At 44.0% G+C, this 20,131-nt stretch overlaps 1 protein-coding gene across 2 annotated transcripts in view; it reads left to right on the top strand.

Moving 5' to 3' along the window:
- Positions 1-20,131, top strand: part of sema3d (sema domain, immunoglobulin domain (Ig), short basic domain, secreted, (semaphorin) 3D) — a 276,802-nt gene that overhangs the window by 70,585 nt on the left and 186,086 nt on the right. Inside the window, exon 2 of one of the 2 annotated variants that reach the window (XM_059987393.1) lies at positions 11,172-11,367. In XM_059987393.1, coding sequence (XP_059843376.1) covers positions 11,208-11,367 — 160 coding nt within the window. In that variant the 5' untranslated portion in view covers positions 11,172-11,207. Of the gene's footprint in view, positions 1-11,168; positions 11,368-20,131 lie in introns of both variants that reach the window. The other variant, XM_059987392.1, reaches the window with a different exon arrangement.

Here is a 20,131-nt window from a genome sequence, read left to right as displayed (position 1 = left end):
GGGATCAGAGTGTGCACGCAAGAGGCTCTGCAGATGCTGGAAACCTTGAGCCACGCACACAAAATGCTGGAGGAAAGACCTCCAGAGCTGCTGTCTGACTTCGTGGGTTCCTCAAGCATTCTGTGGATCTCCTGGGGAAGCTGGTTTGAGGACATTGCCGTGTTATTCAGTCTAAGATGGGCTCTCACCTGCAGTGGACATCTCCAAGTCTAGCCACACCTGGCCTGATGACACTTTGTTGAAGGCTGTTCCGTGCAGGTGCCCTGGCAGGTTTTGAGTGGACACACAAGCCGAACTTTTGCGCAACATTGGAGGAAGGTCCATCCTTTTATGAAAGCAAGAAGACCTGCATTTTCAGTGTGTGACATCCAATCATAGCCCTTAAACTTGGACGTAAACCAGCAACATCTCACCCCATTTTCCCACAGTGAGATCCATGAAACCGCAATGTGACCCTCATCAGATCATTTGTCTTTACTCAGTTTGGATTATGGAAGTATTATTGCCAGGAACTATGATAACTTCCTACTGGAAGCAGTTCATGGGATATCTGGCATCCAGTTTAGCACTCTGATGAGAAAGAGTCTTCCTCACCCTCCATACTGCTTCAGAAGGTACCCTGGGGAAAAAAATAAAGTGGCTATTCTGACGAAGTCCTGACAAAGGGTCTTGGCCCGAAATGTCGACAGCGCTTCTCCCTATAGATGCTGCCTGGCCTGCTGCTTTCCACCAGCATTTTGTGTGTGAAGTGGATAGTCTCTTTATTTTATTTATTATTTAGAGATGCATCACAGTAGCTGCTTCTTTTGGCCCAACAAGCCCATGCCACCCAATTACACCCATGTGACTAATTAACCTACTGATCCGTACGTCTTTGGAATGTGGGAGGAAACCAGAGCACCCAGAGGAAACCCACGTGGTCATGGGGTGAACGTCAACACTCCTCACAGACAACAGGTTACTGGTGCTGTAGTAGCATTATGCTAACCGCTACGCTAATGCACTGTCTCACGATTTTATCGACCTTTATAAGATCACCGCTCAGCCTCCTTCATTCCAGGGAAGGTGGTCCCAGCCTCGAACCCAAGTCCTTATAACTAATATCTTCCAGTCCTGGCAATACCCACACAAATCTTTTTTGCACCTTGCCCAGTTTAGTGAGATCTTCCATGGAGCCAGGCAATCAGAACAGTACACAGTACTCCAAATATGGCCTTAACAATGGAACGTGATGTCCCACTTCTGTATCCTGACTGATGAAAGGCTTCTTCAGCATCCAGTCCACCTGTGATGCCACTTTCAAGGAAGCGTACATGCCCTCCGAAGACATGCACTCCCTATGGTCCTACCATTCACACGAGGATCAGAATCGGAATCACTGACCTCAGTCGTGAAGTCTGTTGTTTTGTGGCAGCAAGGCAAGCACAACAAATTAAACTTTAACGAATGAGACGGGGCTAGATTGAACTGAACTGAGCTAAACTGAATATGGCCGGACTCTTTCGATGTCTTTGGGGGTTGGTATTTTATATTCTGTTTTTGTTTAAACTCATTTTTATTCCATTTGCGCTATTTGCTTTCTTTCGCGTGCTGGGGGTTTGATGCTTTTCTTTGAATGGGTCTCATGGTTTTTCTTTGTTTCGTGGCTGGCTGTCTGTGGGAAGATGAATCCCTGGGTTGTATACTGCAGACGTACTTTGATAATAAATGCACTTTGAGTCTTTGAAATGAATAGTGTAAAAGAAGAGTAATGTGGTGGTGTTCATGGACCACTCAGAAATCTGATGGTAGAGGGGAGGAAGTTGTTCCTGAATCATTGAGTGGGTCTTCAGGCTCCTGTGCCTCCTTAGTGAGAATGGTGGTAATGAGAAGAGGGCATGTCCTGGTTGGTGAGGGTACTTAATGATGGATGCACCTTCTTGAGGCATCGCCTTTGTAGGTTTACTGTGTTCATTGTGTCTATCCTGTCGTGTCTTACCAAAATACAGCACCTTGCATTTACCTGAATTAAACTCTATCTGCCTTGGCCTGATTGATCACAATCCTGTTGTAACAGCAGCAAAAAAGTAATGTTTAACATTTGAAAATTATTCACAGCATTCTTGTTCTGTGATTTTTTGGAGTTAATCCTTGTGGTAAGTTTCTGTTCCGGTATTTACTTCTGAGGTAATCTGTTCAGGTTTCTGAAAGGAATGGACCCATGAACTCCACCTCACTATTTTTGCTGTCGATTTGGACAACTTATTTAATTATATATGGATAGCTAGATAGGTGTGCGTGTGCGTGTGTGGATTCTGGTTAAATTGGACACATTGGGATCAGTGCATTTGGTCCCAATTTAGCAGCTTCCCCAATTAGCAGAAATTTCATGGAAGTAGTTAAAATGGTATAAAAAAAAGCCAAATTACCATTTAACTGAGTAACAAATTATGTATTTAAATGAAATACAGAACAAATTAGAACACGTCCAATACTACAGTACTATAAAACTGTGTATTAGTTCTTAATAGTTATTGATGGAGGAATTCACCCAGTATACACTGCCATAGTCTTTTGATTGACTGTAAATGAACAAAATCAGTGCAGAAATCTTGTGCTGGTAATGGACTGCCTTCAAACAATGCTTTCAATAATTGCATCCTCCAATTCTTCATTTTCATTGTAACATGGAAGATGATTTTCGATACCTTAAAATTCTTCATGGGTCCTAACTTGTTAGAAGTAGTGAAATTATTTCACTTTCACTCCCAGCATTTCTGACATCTCCAAGTCTGAATGCTCAAAACCGCAGTGAGCAAAACAGTTCTGAATTGCCTTACTGCTTATTTTTTGCCAAATATCAGTGACAAAAATCACTGCTTTTTGAACACAAACACAAGTAACTGACGCTACTTAAAAGCCGTTCATGCTAAACATGATGTAGTGTCTAACTCTGCCACATGACGTGCATGTGGCTGACACTAGTTAGACACTGTTTGGCGATGGTCTCCTGTCTCAGTTGAGTGTCATAATGTCCCAAATAAATGAAGAGGATCCCAGCTATTTTCATGATTTGTTTTTGTTCTTTCAGAGTTGTCCAAAATAAGCTGCTGTCCCAATTACCGACGGCCCAATTAATCACAATCCACTGGAAGTATATATTTCTTTCTGTAATTTATAGTTTGTTTTAAAGTAATGCACTGTACTGCTGCTCCAAAACAACAAATTTCATGACATATGCGGGTGATAGTAAAACTGATTCTGATTTGGGAAAGTCCAGAGCTGAAACATTAACCCTAATTATCTGTCCTTGGAGGTTGCCTGACCAGCTGAGAGTTCCCAGCACTGTCTGGCTTTCTTTCAGAATTCCAGCATTTGCAGTGTCAGTTTGATTTTTCACGATGTCTTTTGGTTCTGTACTTCAGATTAGATAATCATTTCAGAGAACAGTCAGGCACAGTACAGGCTCTTCATTCCACAACAATGTTCTGACCTTTTAGCCATTATCATCTGAGCTAACAGAGTAGGTATCTATTGATTGTCTATGTATTTACTTGTTGAGATACAGCATGGGATATGTCCTTCTGGCCCTTTGAGCTGTGCTGCCCTCGATTTAATCCTGGCCTAATCAGGGACCGTTTCCAATGACCAGTTATCCTATGGTCCATCTTTGGAGAGTGGGAGGAAACTGAAGCACCCAGAGGAAACATTAACCCTAATTTTATCTCTCCTCACACCCACCACTCTCAAGCAAAGTGCATGAGAGGTGAGCGGAGTATCATTGGATGGAGGACAGGGTCTGGTCCTAAGGTTCAAAGTAAATTTATTATCAAATATGTTTACATCATAAGATTAACTTTCTTGTGGGCATTCACAGTGGAACAAGTAAAACTGACAGAATCAATGAAAAACGACATACAAACAAAAACAAAAACCAGTGTGAAACAAAAGACAAACTGTGCAAATAAAAAAATGCAAAAATAATAAATAAGAAAATAAATAATACTGAGAACATGAGCTGTGGAATCAGTTCATTGTTGAGGTGAGTGAAGTTCTTCCCTCCGGTTCTGAAGCTCCCAACCCAGTGTACCCTGAGCAACTTGCGCAGTCCTGGGGGACCGGCAGCCCAGACTCTGGATTCAGGAGGCTGAGGTCACCCCCGTCACCGCAGCGGAGCACACAGAATGTGTATCTGGCTGATAGGAGGGCCCTGCGCTGCAGGATGGGATAGATATCATTCAGTTGCTGTTGAGTATTTGGCAGCAGTTTGCGTTACCATTTCCATGGCAAGCACCGGAAGAAATGCCCTGAAATTCGGATGCCAAGCACACACACCCACTGCCAACCTGCAGAGCGAGTGAGGGAAATGAAGTTAATCGGCTTTCAGAAGATCTTACTTTGACCGTAAGGTGACTCTTTACTTTTTGCCTGTCACGGTGCACTTTGCAAACCTCAGAGATTTGATTAAAGGAGGAAGCCAAAACCAGGACCAGGCAGATTATAAAACTTATTTATTAAATCCAAGATGTCACTTTTATTTTGGTGATTTATGCAACTTGAGATCAGTTTCCAGATCCAAATCTCCCGTTGCCTTGCAACAGCCGATTATAAAATCTTATTTCCTTCTTGCTTGGAGGTGTTTGGGGGGAAGTTACTGAGGTAAACAGCATGCTTCCACCTCATAGAGAGGTAATTGGAGGCTCGGTAGCCTTGTGCTTGGTGTCAAGTTAGTGAAGAACTGGAGGAAATGCATTTGAGTAGAGAGGGGGCAAGCTTAAGATGTGCGGGACAAATTTCTTTTGGAATGTGCTGGAGGGGAAAGCAGTGGAAGCAGGTACAGAGGTGGTCTTCAAGAGGTTGTTGGATACGTGAATGTGCAGGGAATGGAGAGATATTGACCATCGTCGGACCAGTATGCACTGTTAACTTGCGTTTCCGTTACCAGCATTGTGCACATCTTTCTGCGTGTGTACTGAGTTATCAGAGCCGTCAGCGTCGTAACTGACTGCCTGTAGGCAGCTGGTCTAGAGATAAACTCAGGAAGCCGGTTCATAATGCCCCACATGAGTGGCTAGGGAAAGATAAGTCACTGTAATTGATGTGGGGCTATGATGCAAGTATTGTTCCAGAAGATCAGGACAACCTCAAAATAATATCCTTGGTCCCCATTGAAGGGGTTACTGAGTATGGCTGACCCACCCCCCGACAGCTCGGCAGGTCAGGCAGTGTCCGTCCCTCCAGCATTGTGTGAGTGTTACTCTAGATTTTGGGCATCTGCAGAATCGCTGGTGTTGATGATGGGCTCACCCCTCCCTGCTCAAGGGGTTAGATGGGACTAAGGAAGGAAAACAGGTTTGCATGGACTAGATGGGCCAAGGGGCCTGCTGCTGTGCTATATAATACTCCATGACTCTGATGAAGTTGAAGCCAAGACATACTCAGCTCAATGGGCTGAATATCCTGCTGCTGCCCATGTTTAATATCTTGCTAAGTTCTTGCATATACATGGACAGTAGCCCGAGTTAATGGAATATCTACCTCAAGTGCAAGGTTTAAGACATAAGGCATAGGAGCAGAACTAGTCCATTCAGCTCATCAAGTCTGCTCCCCCAATCCATCATAGTTAACTTATTAACCCTCTCAACCCCATTCTCCTACCTTCTCCCCTGGCTAATCAAGAACCTATCAAATCACAAACAAGAGAAAACCTGCAGATGCTGGAAATCTGAGCAACACACACAAAATACTGGAGTGACTCAGCAGGCCGGGCAGCATCTATGGAAAAGAGCACAGTCGACGTTTCGCGCTGAGACCCTTAATCAGGACTGGAGAAACAAAAGCTGAGTAGATTTGAAAGGCGGGGGAAGGGGAGAGAGAAATGCCAAGTGATAGGTGAAACTTGGAGGGGGAATGATGAGGCAAAGAGCGACTGAAGGCCATGGAAGAAAAAAGAGGGGGGGGGGAGGAGCACCAGAGGGAGGTGATGGGTGGGCAAGGAGATAACATAAGAGAGGGACAAGGGGTAGGGACATGGTAAAGGTTGGGGGGTGAGGTGGTGGAAGCATTACTGGAAGTTTGAGAAATCAATGTTCATGCCATCAGGTTGGAGGTTGCCCAAACAGAATATAAGGTGTTGTTCCTCTAACCTAAGTGTGGCCTCATCACAACAGTGGAGGAAGCCATGGATGGACAAATTGGAATGGGAATGGGAAATGTAATTAAAATAGATGGCCACTGGGAGATTCTACTTGTCTGGCGGACGGAGTGTAGATGCTTGGCGAAGCGGTCTCCCAATCTACATCGGGCCACACCGAGAGCATTGAACGCAGTATTAGACCCCCAACAGACTCACAGGTGAGGTGCCGCCTCACCTGGAAGGACTGTTTGGGGCCCTGAATGGTAGTGAGGGAGGAGGCGTAGGGCAGGTGAAGCACTTGTTCCACTTGCAAGGATAAGTGTCAAGAGGGAGATCAATGGGGAGTGACGAATGGACAAGGGAGTCGCATAAGGAGAGATCCTTGTAGAAAGCAGAAAGTGGGGGGGGGGAGAGAAAAATGTGTTTGGTGGTGGAATCCAGTTGGAGGTGGCAGGAGAATCGGAGAATTATGTGCTGGACATGGAGGCTGGTGGGGTGATAGGTGAGGGCAAGAGGATCCCTATCCCTAGTAGGGTGGCGGGAGGTTGGGGTAAGAGCAGATGTGTGTGAAATGGAAGAGATGTGGTTGAGGGCAGTGTTGATGGTGGAGGTAGGAAAGCCTCTTTCTTTGAAAAAGGAGTACAGCTCCTTTGTTCGAGAATACAAAGCATCATCCTGAGAGCAGATGGGGTGGAGACGGTGGAACTGAGAGAAGGGTATAGCGTAGAGAACCTATCAACCTTTACTTTAAATATACCCAATGACTTGACCTTCATAGTCGTCTATGGCAATGAATTCTGCAGATTTACCCGCCTCTAGATAAAGAAAATCCTCCTCATAAGATTATAATACATAGGCTCAACAGGGTCACAGTGCGCTAGTGCACAGAAACAGGTCCTTCGGCCCATCTGGTCAATGCTAAACTTTCATCTAGCTTACAGCCATTGACCCGCGCTCCTCCAGTATGAAATCTAAACTTTTCTTAAATGTTCAGAATCAAACCCATATTCACCACTTCCTCATACGACATGCTCTCTAATACAGGCAGCATCCTGGTAAATCTCCTCTGCTCCCTCTCTAAAGCTTCCACATCCGTCCTATAATGAGGCAACCATCTTGTTATTTGCTTCAGGAAAGCACAACAAATCATTTCCTTCCTCTGTGCCTGGTTACCACTTGTGTAACTGTGGATGCAAACTCAGGCAGACCATCGAACACCTTCAGCACTTATTAGCAAATTTAGCAAAAAGAATAAAACAACATAGAGTTGGGAAGTTTTAAAGTGGCATTGAGATTTGGATGACGGAAGGAGATGAACAGCAAATTGAATTCTATCATACAGGGGGAGCCATAATTATCCTTGATAGAATGGAGCATAGTGACTTGAGTTCCTCCAGCAGATTGTCTGTTGCTCCAGATTCCAGCATCTGCTGTCTCTTGTGTCCTTTGGTGACATTAATCCATACTGATTGGAATGGTGGGGTGGAGATAAGTCTCTACCAAAGGAAGTGTAAGGTGCTCCTTCCCTCCACTAGCCTGCAGGTCACCCTTGGGCCAGGTGTAGCACCTGCTTCCCCCCCCACCCCCGATCAGGGTGACGTGAAGCCATGGGGGCAGATGGTGGATGGTTGTAAGAGCAGCTGGTGCGTATCACAGATCCTGGTTTTGCGATCACTGACGCCAGGCAGACATTCTCTGAAGAGTATTGATAATGGCTGGGGGGGTCACACGTCTTGTAGAAATACTGCCCAGAGGAAGGCAATGGCAAACCACTTCTGTAGGAAAAATATACCAAGAACAATCACGGTGATGAGACCATGACAGCCCTCGTCATACAACATAGCACATAATGGTTTTACTTTGATCTGGATTAGTCTATTATATTTTTTGGGGCAATTTTTAAAAAAAACTTTAAAAACTTTAATGTGGCAAAATGCAGCAGGTCTATGAAATCATAAATGCAAGAGATTCTGCAGGTACTACCAATGCAGAGGACAGACCCAAAACGCTGGAGGAACACAGGGAAATGAATAGTCAATATTTTAGCTTCAGACCCTTCATATGGACTGTATATTAGAAACTAATAATATCATGAATAATATTTATATTAATACAGTCTTAATTATTTAAAATATTATTTATTTATTAAGAGATATGGCACAAAACAAGTCTTTCTGGTCCACCAAGCTGCATTGCCCAGCAACCAACCTATTTACCCCTAGCCTAATCACAGGACTAATTAACCTACCAACCGGTATGTCTTTGGAATGTGGATGGAAATCGGAGCACCCAGAGGAAATCCATGTGTTCATGGGGAGGAACGTACAAACTCCTAACAGCGGACTTCGAAATTGAACGCAGACTCCTGGTGTAATAGCGTTGCGCTGATCGCTATGCTACAGCGGTGCCCCCACGTTTGTCATAGGACATGTACTATGCTGATGCTTCCATGGAAAATATTCATATAAGGAATAAAATGTCATGTACCTACCCTGTAAGTATATGAAATATTATTTGGAGAAAAATCAAGTTTTTAAACTGTTGAAGTTTTGAGTCGCATTGTTTCCAGAGTCTAGCTGAATAAGATTGATCATTTCTTTAAACTGTTCCCATGGAGAACCTTCAGGAAAATAATGAAAATCTGGATCCCTTTTCAACTATGTAAAAATTGGCCTTACTTACAGTGATGTGTTGTAAGGGTCGTGCCTGTTAATGAATCACTTGCAAAGTAGTAAAGAACATAGAGTGGCTCTAGATTAAAGTGTTACCTTCAAATTATATATCATTTTTTTACTTTGTCCCCACCAACAACTGCCTTAAAACAGCTTTGAACGTGACCTTTCAACATCCTTAGTGCGATTATTTGTAGCCCAGTTCCTCTGACAAAGGTCCTCATTATCACCGCACCACTTTTATAGGACATCTGTTCAGATTTAGTAGTGCTTGTTCCTATCTCGTTGTAAATAGCTTCCGGCTCGTCAGGAAGTCTGGCAGGCTTTGTAAGATTAATAGAGAACCTAAGAGGTCCAGTGAAGCAGAGGTGCTAAAGATACATCAGGGGTTGAGAGGCTTTGAACACTCCTCCGAAAAGTTCAACTACTGAATGTGATAGAAGAGAGTGATAGAAGCAAGGTCTTATTTGTGGAGGCATTGATATCACAGCATCCCTTAAACTGTGGTGTGAAATAAATAAGCAGTTTCTTGCAAAAATCCGTACAATTTCATCGCAGTAATTTTGTAGAATTCCTGTCGTTAGTACAAGACCTGTCACTTCTGTACCTCCTTCCTGATGGCAACAGCAAGCAGTTCATCAGAGGAAAAGCCATCCCAGTCATTGACCACATGTACAATGAGCACTGCCACAAGAAAGGCATCCACCCCCTGTGCCAGGCTCTCTTCTTGTTGCAGCCTTAGATCGCACACCAGCAGCAAGTTCCTGAACCAGGATGGATAACATAAACTCTGAACTGATCACTCTACACTGCCTACGATCTAGCTTTCAAGGATCCTACAACTCATGTTCTCAGTATCTATCTATCTGTTTGTTTGTATTGTATTTGCACAGTTTGTCTTTTGCACATTGATTGATTGTCAGTCTTTGTGTGTGGTTTTTCATTGATTCCATTCTAGTTCTCTGTTCTACTGTGAATGCCCACAGGAAAATGATTCTCTGGGTTGTATATGGTGATATATAGGTACTTTGGTAATAAATTTACTTTGAACATTGAATTTTATCTGCACATTTCCCATTACGTCTCTGACCCTCTGTACCTCTGCCTCTTAAACACCTGCATTGTGTGAGATTCCACCAGAGGGCACAGGTTTAAAGTGAGAGGGACGCAATTTAAAAAGGACCCGGGGAGCAGGCTTTACACACAGAAGGTGATAGGTATGTGGAATGAACTGTCAGAGGAAGTGGTAGATGGGGTTAAATTATAAAGTTTAAAAGCCACTCAGACAGGTATGTAGGTAGGAAGGACTTAGGGGGATATAGGCCAAATGTAGGCCAATGAGAGGAGGTCAGGTAGGCACCTAGGTTGGCATGGACTAGTTGGGGCTGAAGCACTTTTTTCCCATGCCATTTAACTCTGTGGCTCTATATCTAAGATTCCACCCCCCACCATTGGTGAGTTCCAAATATCAATCACCGTCTGTGTAAAAGGTTACCTCTCATATCCCCTTTGAAGCCCCCTTCTGTCATCTCAAGCCCCTGCCCTCTACCATGGGAAAAGAGACTCTGATGATCTACTCTGTCTCTGCCTTCTCTACTTCCAGCTGTAAATAATCTCAAGATATTTTATTTTCAGCCACCAGAGAAGGCTAGTACTTGGTATAATGTGTCAGATGCATCGAGACACAGTGAAAAGTTTGTCTTACGTATTTGTTCAGTTCAGATCATTACACAATACATTGAAGTAGATCAAGGGAAACAATAATAGAATACAGAATAAAGAGTAACAGCTCCAGAGGAAGTGAAGTGCAGGTGCAAGATTATAATGAGGTAGATTGTGAGGCTACTTTCTGTCTTGAGGAACTGTTCAATAGTCTGATAACAGTGGGGTAGAAGCTGGTGGAATGTACTTTCAGGCTTTTGTATCTTCTGCCCAGTGAGAGAGGGAAGAACAAAGACTGTCTAGGGTGGGTGGAATTTTGGTTACACTGGCTACTTTACTGAGGCAGCTAGAAGTGTAGACAGAGTCCGTGGATGGGAGCAAGATGTACACTCTTCCACGGAGGGGAGGCTGGTTTCTGAGATGTGCTGAGCTGTGTCCACGACTCTCTGCAGCTCCTTGAAGTAGCAAGCCATGATGGACCCAGATTGGATGCTTTCTGAGGTCCGTCCATAAAAAATTGGTAAGGGATGATGGAAAAATGCCAGATTTCTTCGGCCTCCTGAGGAAGAAGAGGATGATGCCTCTGACAGTGTAGAGCTCCCTCAGTGCTCAGTGGGGTGTACTTCACAATGATCTGGCTGCAACCAGCCAGCCTACAATTGCTACAGGTGAGGTATGCTTGATTGTTCCACACAATATAAAGTTTCTTTCTCTTGCAGCAGATATCATCCCAGCACAAGAACCCATTACAAGTGGTGATGAAGGCCAGGATGCCAGCAACAAGGAGCTCTCACGGGAAGAGAAGTCTGGCCCCGCTCCACTCCCGTCCGCTATTGTGGGGGACACTTCTCCTGTTGGTCTTGCCAGCGGTGGAAACCGGGAAGTTGAACATTCCCAGGCTCAAGCTCTCCCATAGAGGTAACAGTTGGAAGGATTGGTTGGCATGTGTCTCTCGGAGGGATAAAAAGAGTTTTTCAGATCGTATTGCATGAGAGTTTCAGTTTGTTTTGGATACTGAATGCAAGAGCTCACTGCTGGAATTCCCTCTGTTTTAAGGTGATGTGTTTATTGGTCAACATAACCACAGGAAGCTATTGAAATCTCAGGCAGCCTCAGGCTTATTTACAGTTAAAGGCAGTGGAAAGATCTTCAGTGATCTGATCACTAAGGAGAGGAGCAGAGTGGTGCTGGATTAAACTTAACTCCTTTCTACTGACGATGGAAAGTGCAGGCATTCAGTGCCACTGTATGGAGGGCAGAAGTTGGCATGCTATATCGAAGTTGTATAAAATGTTGGTGAGCCCCAGTGTGGAATATAGTGTGGGGGCAGGAGGATGGAGAGATGATTGATAGAATGGATACCAACTTTTTAGGGTATCATCTTTTAAAAATGTCCTCAATTGTGGACATCAAGACTCTTAGATAGGCACTTGGATGAAAGAAAAATGGAGGGCAAGGTGAAAGGGAAGGGTTAGATTGATATCAGAGTAGGTTAAAGGGACATCACAATGTTGTAGGCCAAAAGGCCTGTACTGTGCTCTGCTGTTCTGTGTTCATTGGTATTTTACCACAGAATTCTCTGCTTTTGGTGATAGCATTTAGGCTAAAGTTTCCAAGTCTATTTCAAGCTATTAAGCTGAGTGTGCGCTGTCAACTCTACATGGAAATACAGGCCTTTGGTTTCATTTGTCACCAGAGTTTGTAATATCTGCTCTGGATGGCAGGAGAGGTGGGAAATGAAGTAGGCCAAGGTAACACCGTTTCTAGCATCGAATCTTGCTCTGGAGGGAACTTGCCATTCAGTCCAGGCTCATGCTTTCTGTCCAAACCAACATTTATTCTACTGTATTTACACAGTCTCCGTTTAAGATACTGGTTGTATGTAAAAGGAGGGAGGGAAATGGTGACTGCTGGCAAGCTGGAATTCTAGGCCACAATATGAGAATGACTCTAGTAAGTGCCGCTCTGGTCAGGTCCAATATTTCTGGAAACATCTTGAATAGAAGAAGATGAGAAGGAAGAGCAGGAAGACATCATTCAGCTCAGCAGGCCTGCTGCAACATTCAATAAAGTGCGCTGATTATTTCCCTCAGCTCTGCTATCCCCATATCCTTGAATCCCAGCAGTCCATCACTTTTGGCTCTGTACCTACTCAATGACTAACCCTTCACAATACTGAAGGAGGGATTTATAAAGATGCACAATCCTCAAGGTCCCTTTTAGTCTCTGCCCCAAGTGGCCAATCCCTTACCTTGATAGCATGCTCCCCAATTCTAGATCCTTCAGCCAGAATAAACAACTCATAAACTTAAGAGATGCTGCAGATGCTGGAAATCCTGGGCAACACACACAAGATGCTGGAGGAACTCCGCAGGTCAGGCTGCTCTATGGAAGGGAATAAGCAGCCGATAATTCAAGCTGAGATGTTTACTCCCCTCCACTGAATAAACAACGGTGCAATTTTGAACCATCCTGCTGTGTTTAAAAATACACGTCTACGTTTCTCAATCTCTCATTTTTTTGTGGCACACTGTTTTAACATGTTTACTAACCTGGTATTTAAAGTTTTAAAAACTCATTCTGCACTTATTTTTGAATATTGTTAGATGTGTAATTAGAGTAAATGGTTTGAGTATTGGTTTGAGTATCGTTAAATGTGTAATTAGAGTGATTGGTTGTACTTGTCACTTTTTTATAATGTAAACATGCGATTAAATCCCAACATAACAGAAAAGAACGAGAATGAAATGTAATGAAATAAGATGTCGGTGAGACCACACCAGGAGTACTGTGTACAGTTTGGACACACTGTTATAAGAAAGATGTTATTAAACTAGAAAGAGTGCTGAAATAATTTACCAGTTGCCAGGAACTGGGGGCCCGAGTTACAAGGAGAGGCTGACTAGACTAGGACTTTATTCGTTGGAATGTAGGAGATTGAGGGGTGACCTTATAGAGGTGTATAAATCATGAGGGACATAGACAGGGTGAAAGAACATAGCTATTTTTTCCCTGGGGAAGTTAATCTTAGAACAAGAGGGTGTGAGTTTAAGATCAGAGGCATGAGATTTAAAAGGGACTTCAGGGGTGTTGCATCAGGGATGGAATGAGCTGCCAGAAGTAGTGGTTGAGGCAGGCTCGCTGGTGATAAGTTCATGGATATGGAGAGGTTTAGAATATTATGGGCCAAAAGAAGGCAGATGGGATTAACTCACTGAGAAACACGGTCGATATGGATGAGTTGGAGCAGAGGGCTTTCATCTCTGCCCTGCAAGCTGCAAGACACAACGTGTATCAACTCCACCTCCCTGAGAGCTGACCGGGGTGATGAGTTGTAGGTGAACCTACAGCAGACAATAACACAAAGTCTATGAACAATGCTTTGGTCCTTTGCTTCTAACTTTTCCCAATCTTACAAGATCTTTGCATCTCTTTTTTTCTCTTGTTCATTCCGACCACGGTGCCCAGCTGCCCGCCCCAAGGTCTAGGGAAGGACATTAGGGAGACCTGTGTGTGGCATCTCCACCACCAGGACAGGTTGGTGCTTGCTTCACATCAGGTCGAGAGGTCCGCTAGGTGTCGCAGTGCTCCACATGCTCCTGGCCCACATACGCATTGTCCTCGGTGACACGTTGCCATGGAAATGAATGGGTCTGGTGGTAGACATCTTGGCCAGGGTAGCTCCCCAGGTGTCTCAGGGCAGCTGGCAAGATAGCTAGGATATTTCTGCTTTAACTCTTCCGACAGCACTGTGAGTTATCTCATGGACTTCATTGACCTCAAGGATCATTAGGACTATACTTCAACCAGAGGGTTCAGAATGGTGACCCTTTAGAACAGAGAAGAGGAGGAAATTTTTTTTACCAGAAGTTGGTGAATCTGTGGCATCCATCACCACAGAAGGCTGTGGAGGTTAATTCACTGGGTATATTTAAAGTGGACGTTGATAGGTTCTTAATTCATAAGAGCATCAAAGATTGCAGGGAGGAAGCAGGGAGAATGTTGTTGAGAGGGAAAATAAATCAGCCGTGATGAAATGGTGGAGTAGATTTGATGGGCTGAATGGTTAATTCTGCTCCTGTGTCTATTGGCCTTAAAAACAGCAGTGCTAACTTGCTCTTCACACAGAAGTTTAGATGAAGACGACTATTTTCACATCTACGAGCAGAGCACTAAATCATAGCCCTTGGCACAAGACAGCCTTCTCTACAGAATGTGCTCTCTGATAGAGGCCATCCATTTAACTTCCTGATGGAAAGTTCTGTTTAATAAACCCTTGATCTCACAAAGGTTATCAGAAGTTCAGCGAATTCATTCGTCTTCATAACCCGAGCTGCCCCAAACGAGCAGACGCATGGTTTGCCAGTTGGTAGCTGAGTGAGCTGTCATTAGCCATGTCCCTGTGGAATTCATGAAATAATTTAAAAACATTAAAGATAATGATCGCTTGTACTTTTTGTGGGCATTAGCTTTTGTATGCCTGGTTGCTGCTGTGCGTTGGCTATCGCTGTTTCAAAGTTGCTAAGGTTAACAGGCACATTTTGCAAAGGTCTGGAACGTTAATCGGGTGTGTGTTAGTAGCCAGGCGCTGCGTTGCAATACACTGCCCATCATCCCTGCCTTTTACTAAGTTGTCCTCGGGTCTTCAGCCATCAATCATGCTAATCTGTCTTGGATGTCTTCCCCCTTTATTTTGCAAGGTCCGCTGACCATAGATAACAGAGCAGTGGATATTCTAAGCCTCGGTGGCCGGAGAAACAATTAACAGCACCTCCTGTTTGTTCAGTGGCTGCTGGGTGAATTCCTGCCGTGTTTGGAGGGTATCTCAGACTCTCTTTCCCGCTAGCTGCCTCTGTTATTAAGCCTGCCTGCAATCTGCAGATCTGGAATGATGCTTGTTTCGGTGAATCACAGGGTCTATCTGTTAGATGTTGGGTTTGGAGAGACTGATACACTGAGGAGTTGCCCGAAATGATTTTCAAAACTTCCCAGGCAAGGTGAAACTATCAGAGTAATCTATTTATTTAGATGTTGGCCTAACAGCTTAAACGGCTTCACTGTGAATGCAACATGTAGCAGCTGACAATGGAAGTTACTTCTGCTCCACACACACCGTGCTGGAAGAACTCAGCAGGCCAGGCAGCATCTAAGGAAAAGAGCAAATGGTCGATGTTTCGGGCTGACACCCTTCATCAGGACTGAGAAAACCGTCATCTTCTCATGCTTATTTCTACTCTGTTGGGTTTGTCTTCATGCCCTTGTAGAGGAGATTAAATTTTATCTAAAATTCAGATTAGCAAGATTCAGATTGTTTTAATTTGAAGCCCTTTTTAATCAGTTATCGTTTGGATCTGTTCTGCAGTGTCGGTTTTCTTTGCCTGGCTCGGTGAGTCAGCTTGTTACACTTGGAAAGCTGCTCTCTTTGCCCTGGGCCATTACACTTACACCGTCTAATTCTGATGTTACAGACCTTCATTGCAAGAAGGTAAGTTATACCTTCATTGAATACGGACGCTATTCCTTTGGTACAAATGGACAGCATTCCTTGTTACAGGAGGATGGCACTCCTTTGGTACAAGCAGACAACATTCCTTGTAACAAGCAGACAGCATTCCTTGTCACAAACAAGAACATTGCTTTGTTACAAGCAGACGGCATTCCTTTGATACAAGCAGACAAAATTCCTTTGGTGCAAGCAACCAGCATTACTTTGTTGTAAATGGACAGCATTCCTCTTTACGAATGAGTAACATTCCTTTGTTACAGGCAAGCTGACTGCGAACCACTTGTGTGTCGGTCACCAAATCAGTAGTGTCGAAAACGCAGCAATCTGTGACCTGACGGCCAAACTGAACATCAGAAAAGCCTGGAGTGAGTGATTTCTGCAAAGTCAGTCCAGGGGTCACAAGCACCACAGGGCACCAGGGTGGTGGGAGTAGGTTTGGGGAAGGAGGACCAACACTAAGATGTGTGCAGGAACAGAGGAATCTAGGAGTGCATGTTTATAGGATGATGAAGAAAGTGGACACCCACTGAAGGCAGAATACAGGGTTAATGGCAAGATTCTGAGCAGTGTGGAGAAACGGAGAGACTTTGAGGTTCACATCCATAAATCTCTCAAAGTTGATAGGATGGTTAGGAAGGTGCCAGCTTCATTAGTCAGGGATTGAGTTCAACAGCCACAAGGTCATGTTGCAGCTCTACAAAACCCTCGTTAGGCCACACTTGTGTCAGTTCTGATCACTTCATTATAACACGGATGTGGAAGCTTTAGTGAGGGTGGAGAGGAGATTTATCAGGATGCTGTCTGGATTATGAGGAAAGGTTGAGTGAGCTAGGGCTTTTCTCTCTGGAGTGAAGGAGGATGAGAGGTGAGACTATTTCCCAGGGCAGAAATGGCTAGTGTAAGAGGACATAATGTTAAGGTGATTGGAGGAAAGTATAGGGGGATGTTAGAGATAATTCTTTAACACAGAGAGTGATGAGTGTGTGGACCACTCTGTCAGGGATGGTGGTAGAGGCAAATTCATTAGTGACATTTAAGAGACTCTTAGATAGGCACATGAATGATAGAGAAATGGAGGGCTATGCAGGAGGGAAGAGTTAGATTGATCTTGGAGTAGGTTAGGACATTAGCAATACACCATGAGCCAAACAGCCTGTGCTTTTGTAATGATCTATATTCTATGTTAGACCATAAGACATAGGTGTAGAATTAGGTCATTTGGCCATTCAAATCTGCTCTGTCATTCCATCATGGTTGATTTATTATCCCTCTCAACACCATTTTCTGCCTTCACCCCATAGTCTTTGACACTTTGTTCTACATTCTACAACTTGACAATCTGGACCCAGCAACATTCTTGTAAATCGTTTTTTGCATTCTTTCCCATTTACCTATCACAGGGTGACCAGAACTCCTGACCTCTCCCTGCCCCTTTCCTCTAATTATCCCCTCCCTGTTGTGCATTTGCTGGAGAGTCGATGTGTTTGATCCGACTAACGTTGTGTAACAGCTCAGATAATGACAGCCCCTGGCATCTTCCGGGGTCCAGGTATTACAGCTGGAATGTTATTTGGTGCAATTATTAGCGGTTCAGATAATCCCGATCCTGACTGAAGTTTATCTCGACTATTCTATTCAGGTAAGTCTGCTCCTAATTAACCTTGTTAGCTCCCAGAGCTAAAGTGACAGACGTCTCCCCAAGGCAGGACTGCAGACTCCATGCCTTCCCCCGACAGGTGATCTGCTTCTCATCGGAGTCTGGTATTGTGACCAGCTCCTGGCCAGAGGAGCAGAAGGTGATGATTCAGGGTCTGGAGCTCGCCGTGGCATCAATGAGGGCACAGTTCACCTGTACACAGGTCTTCCCCACTCATCTGTAGTCCACAAAAATCTTTTGACCTCAGATTAAAGCTGGCAACTGGTCCAACTTTGGCCGCTGTTTATGACAAGATTTATGTGTCCCCACTCTTCTAATGGCTAATAAGAGAAGGCATAACTTTAAGGAGATTGGAGGAAAGGGTGGGGGAGTTGACTGTTAAAGAGTGGTGGAATATGTTGCCATGGGTAGTGGTAAGGGAAAATACATTAGAGACATTTAAGAGACTCTTAGCTGGGCAGGTGGAGGAAGAGAAAATAGGGGGCTATGTGGAGAAAAAAGAGCTAGTTTGATCTTGGAGAAGATTAAAAGTTTAGCACAGCATAGTGTAACTCCTCCGTGGATGGTTCCAAACCTGGCTGAGAAAGGAGGAAGATTGGGCATGAGTCTAGCAACTCCATCCCATAAAAACCCAGAGCTACAGAAACTCCACCAGAAGCTCCAAAGACCCCATCCCTGGGAGAGGAAGCATCTTCGCCTAGAAGATGCAGGAAATTGTCTGTGTAAGTGGAAGCCGTTTGACTGATCATCCTTTGGCCCAGGATTGAGGACTTTGCCGAGTTGCTGTCGGTGACCTAGGCCCTATTGGAGTATAAAAGTTGCATTGTTTGCTGTGTAACCAAAACTATGTAGTCAGCTATGAACTTGCTATTTGCTATGCATGTATCCAATTTAGTAGGAGAATGAAATCTTAAGAATGTAGAAGACAATGGTGTGTTAATGAGAGATAGCTAAGAGATGTAGATTAGAACATGATTTAGTCAATGGGTAGAAACAATAGTGGCGGATGTACTTGTGATACGCAACTATAGACCGATTGGATATGCTAATGCAACTAAACCAGGAGATTGCTATAAAAAATGCTACGTACAAGGATCGGTGGGCAATCAACGACTAGCTCAATGACTGTCTCAGCTTTGATTTGCAAATTAAAGTTTAATACTTTTTGAAGAATCTTCTGCGTCTCCTGGTTGTTTGTGGGGCATGAGAAACCACGACAGCCCCAGAAGGGCTGAAGAAGAAAGAAGAAGACAACATGGTGGGCCATATGGCCTCCACCATCTGTACTGTTCCATGCTCTTCCCTCTTCTCCCCTCTTCTATCGGGCAGAAGATACAAAAGCCTGAAAGCATGTACCAACAGGTTGAAAAACAGCTTCTACCTCTCTGTTATAAGACTATTAAATAGATCCCTAGTATGAAAAGTTGGACTGTTACTCTCACAATCTACCTCGTTATGACCTGGTGCCTTATTATTTACCTGCACTGTTTTCTTTCTGTAGATGTTACACCTTATTCTGCATTTTGTTATTGTTTTACCTTGTTCTACCTCATTGCACTGTGTAATGAATTGATCCGTATGAACAGTGTACAAGATGAGCTTTTCACTGTATCTTGGTACATGTGACAATAATAAACCAATTCCAATTCTAATTCCCACATCGTGTTTCTCCCCTGAATCATGGCCGTAATTTTTTTTTAGATCATATGCTGGTGGAAAGTTTCTGTCCATTCACTCAAATTTCTCCTTGAAAACGACAATCAGATCTCACCGTAACCTAGATTACAGGAATCCAATCTGAGTTCTGTAGTTGGGCAGATAATTTAGTGGGCTATGGGGAAATGGGACTAGCTTGGATGGTCATCTTGCTCATTGGGACCTGATGGGCCAAGGAGCTTCTTTCCCTGCTGCTTGGCTCTAAGAATAATTTTACCTCCATGCTTTAACTCTTGCATTCCAACTAGCATTAAGGTGAATATCATGTGTGCTCCCTCTGTGGATCGTCTCCCCTTCCTGAAGCGTGATGCCCTGAGTTTTTGCCGCTGTAAACTCCGGAGTGTGCATTGCTGACATGCCATGGCAATCGTAATTATTGACCGTACAGATTCCTTTATGTAGCTGAGTAAGACACCTGGGCCACAGTCTGAGGATCCTATCCGTCACAGAACCCCTCCAGTTCGCTGGTATTTTTATTTGATTTATTTAATTTAGAAATACAGCGCGGAATAGGTCCTTCCGATCCAACGAGCTGCACCACCTTGGCAGCCCACCTGTTCAACAGTAGCCTAATCACAGGACAATTTATAATGATTAATTAATCTAGTAACTGGTATGCCATTGGAATGCGGGAGGACTCTGGAGCACCCATAGGACACACACACACACACACACACACACACACACACACACACACACACACACCAAATTTTCTTACAGAAGACACCAAAATGAGCTCTAATGACCCAAGCTGTAATAGTGTCACGCTAGCTGTTATAGAACATAGCACATAGAACGCTACA

This window comes from Hypanus sabinus, chromosome 13 (assembly GCF_030144855.1).
Source record: "Hypanus sabinus isolate sHypSab1 chromosome 13, sHypSab1.hap1, whole genome shotgun sequence".
Lineage (NCBI taxonomy): Eukaryota > Metazoa > Chordata > Chondrichthyes > Myliobatiformes > Dasyatidae > Hypanus > Hypanus sabinus.
Note: the sequence above shows the minus strand (reverse complement) of the source record. Positions and strands in the feature narration are given on the sequence as shown.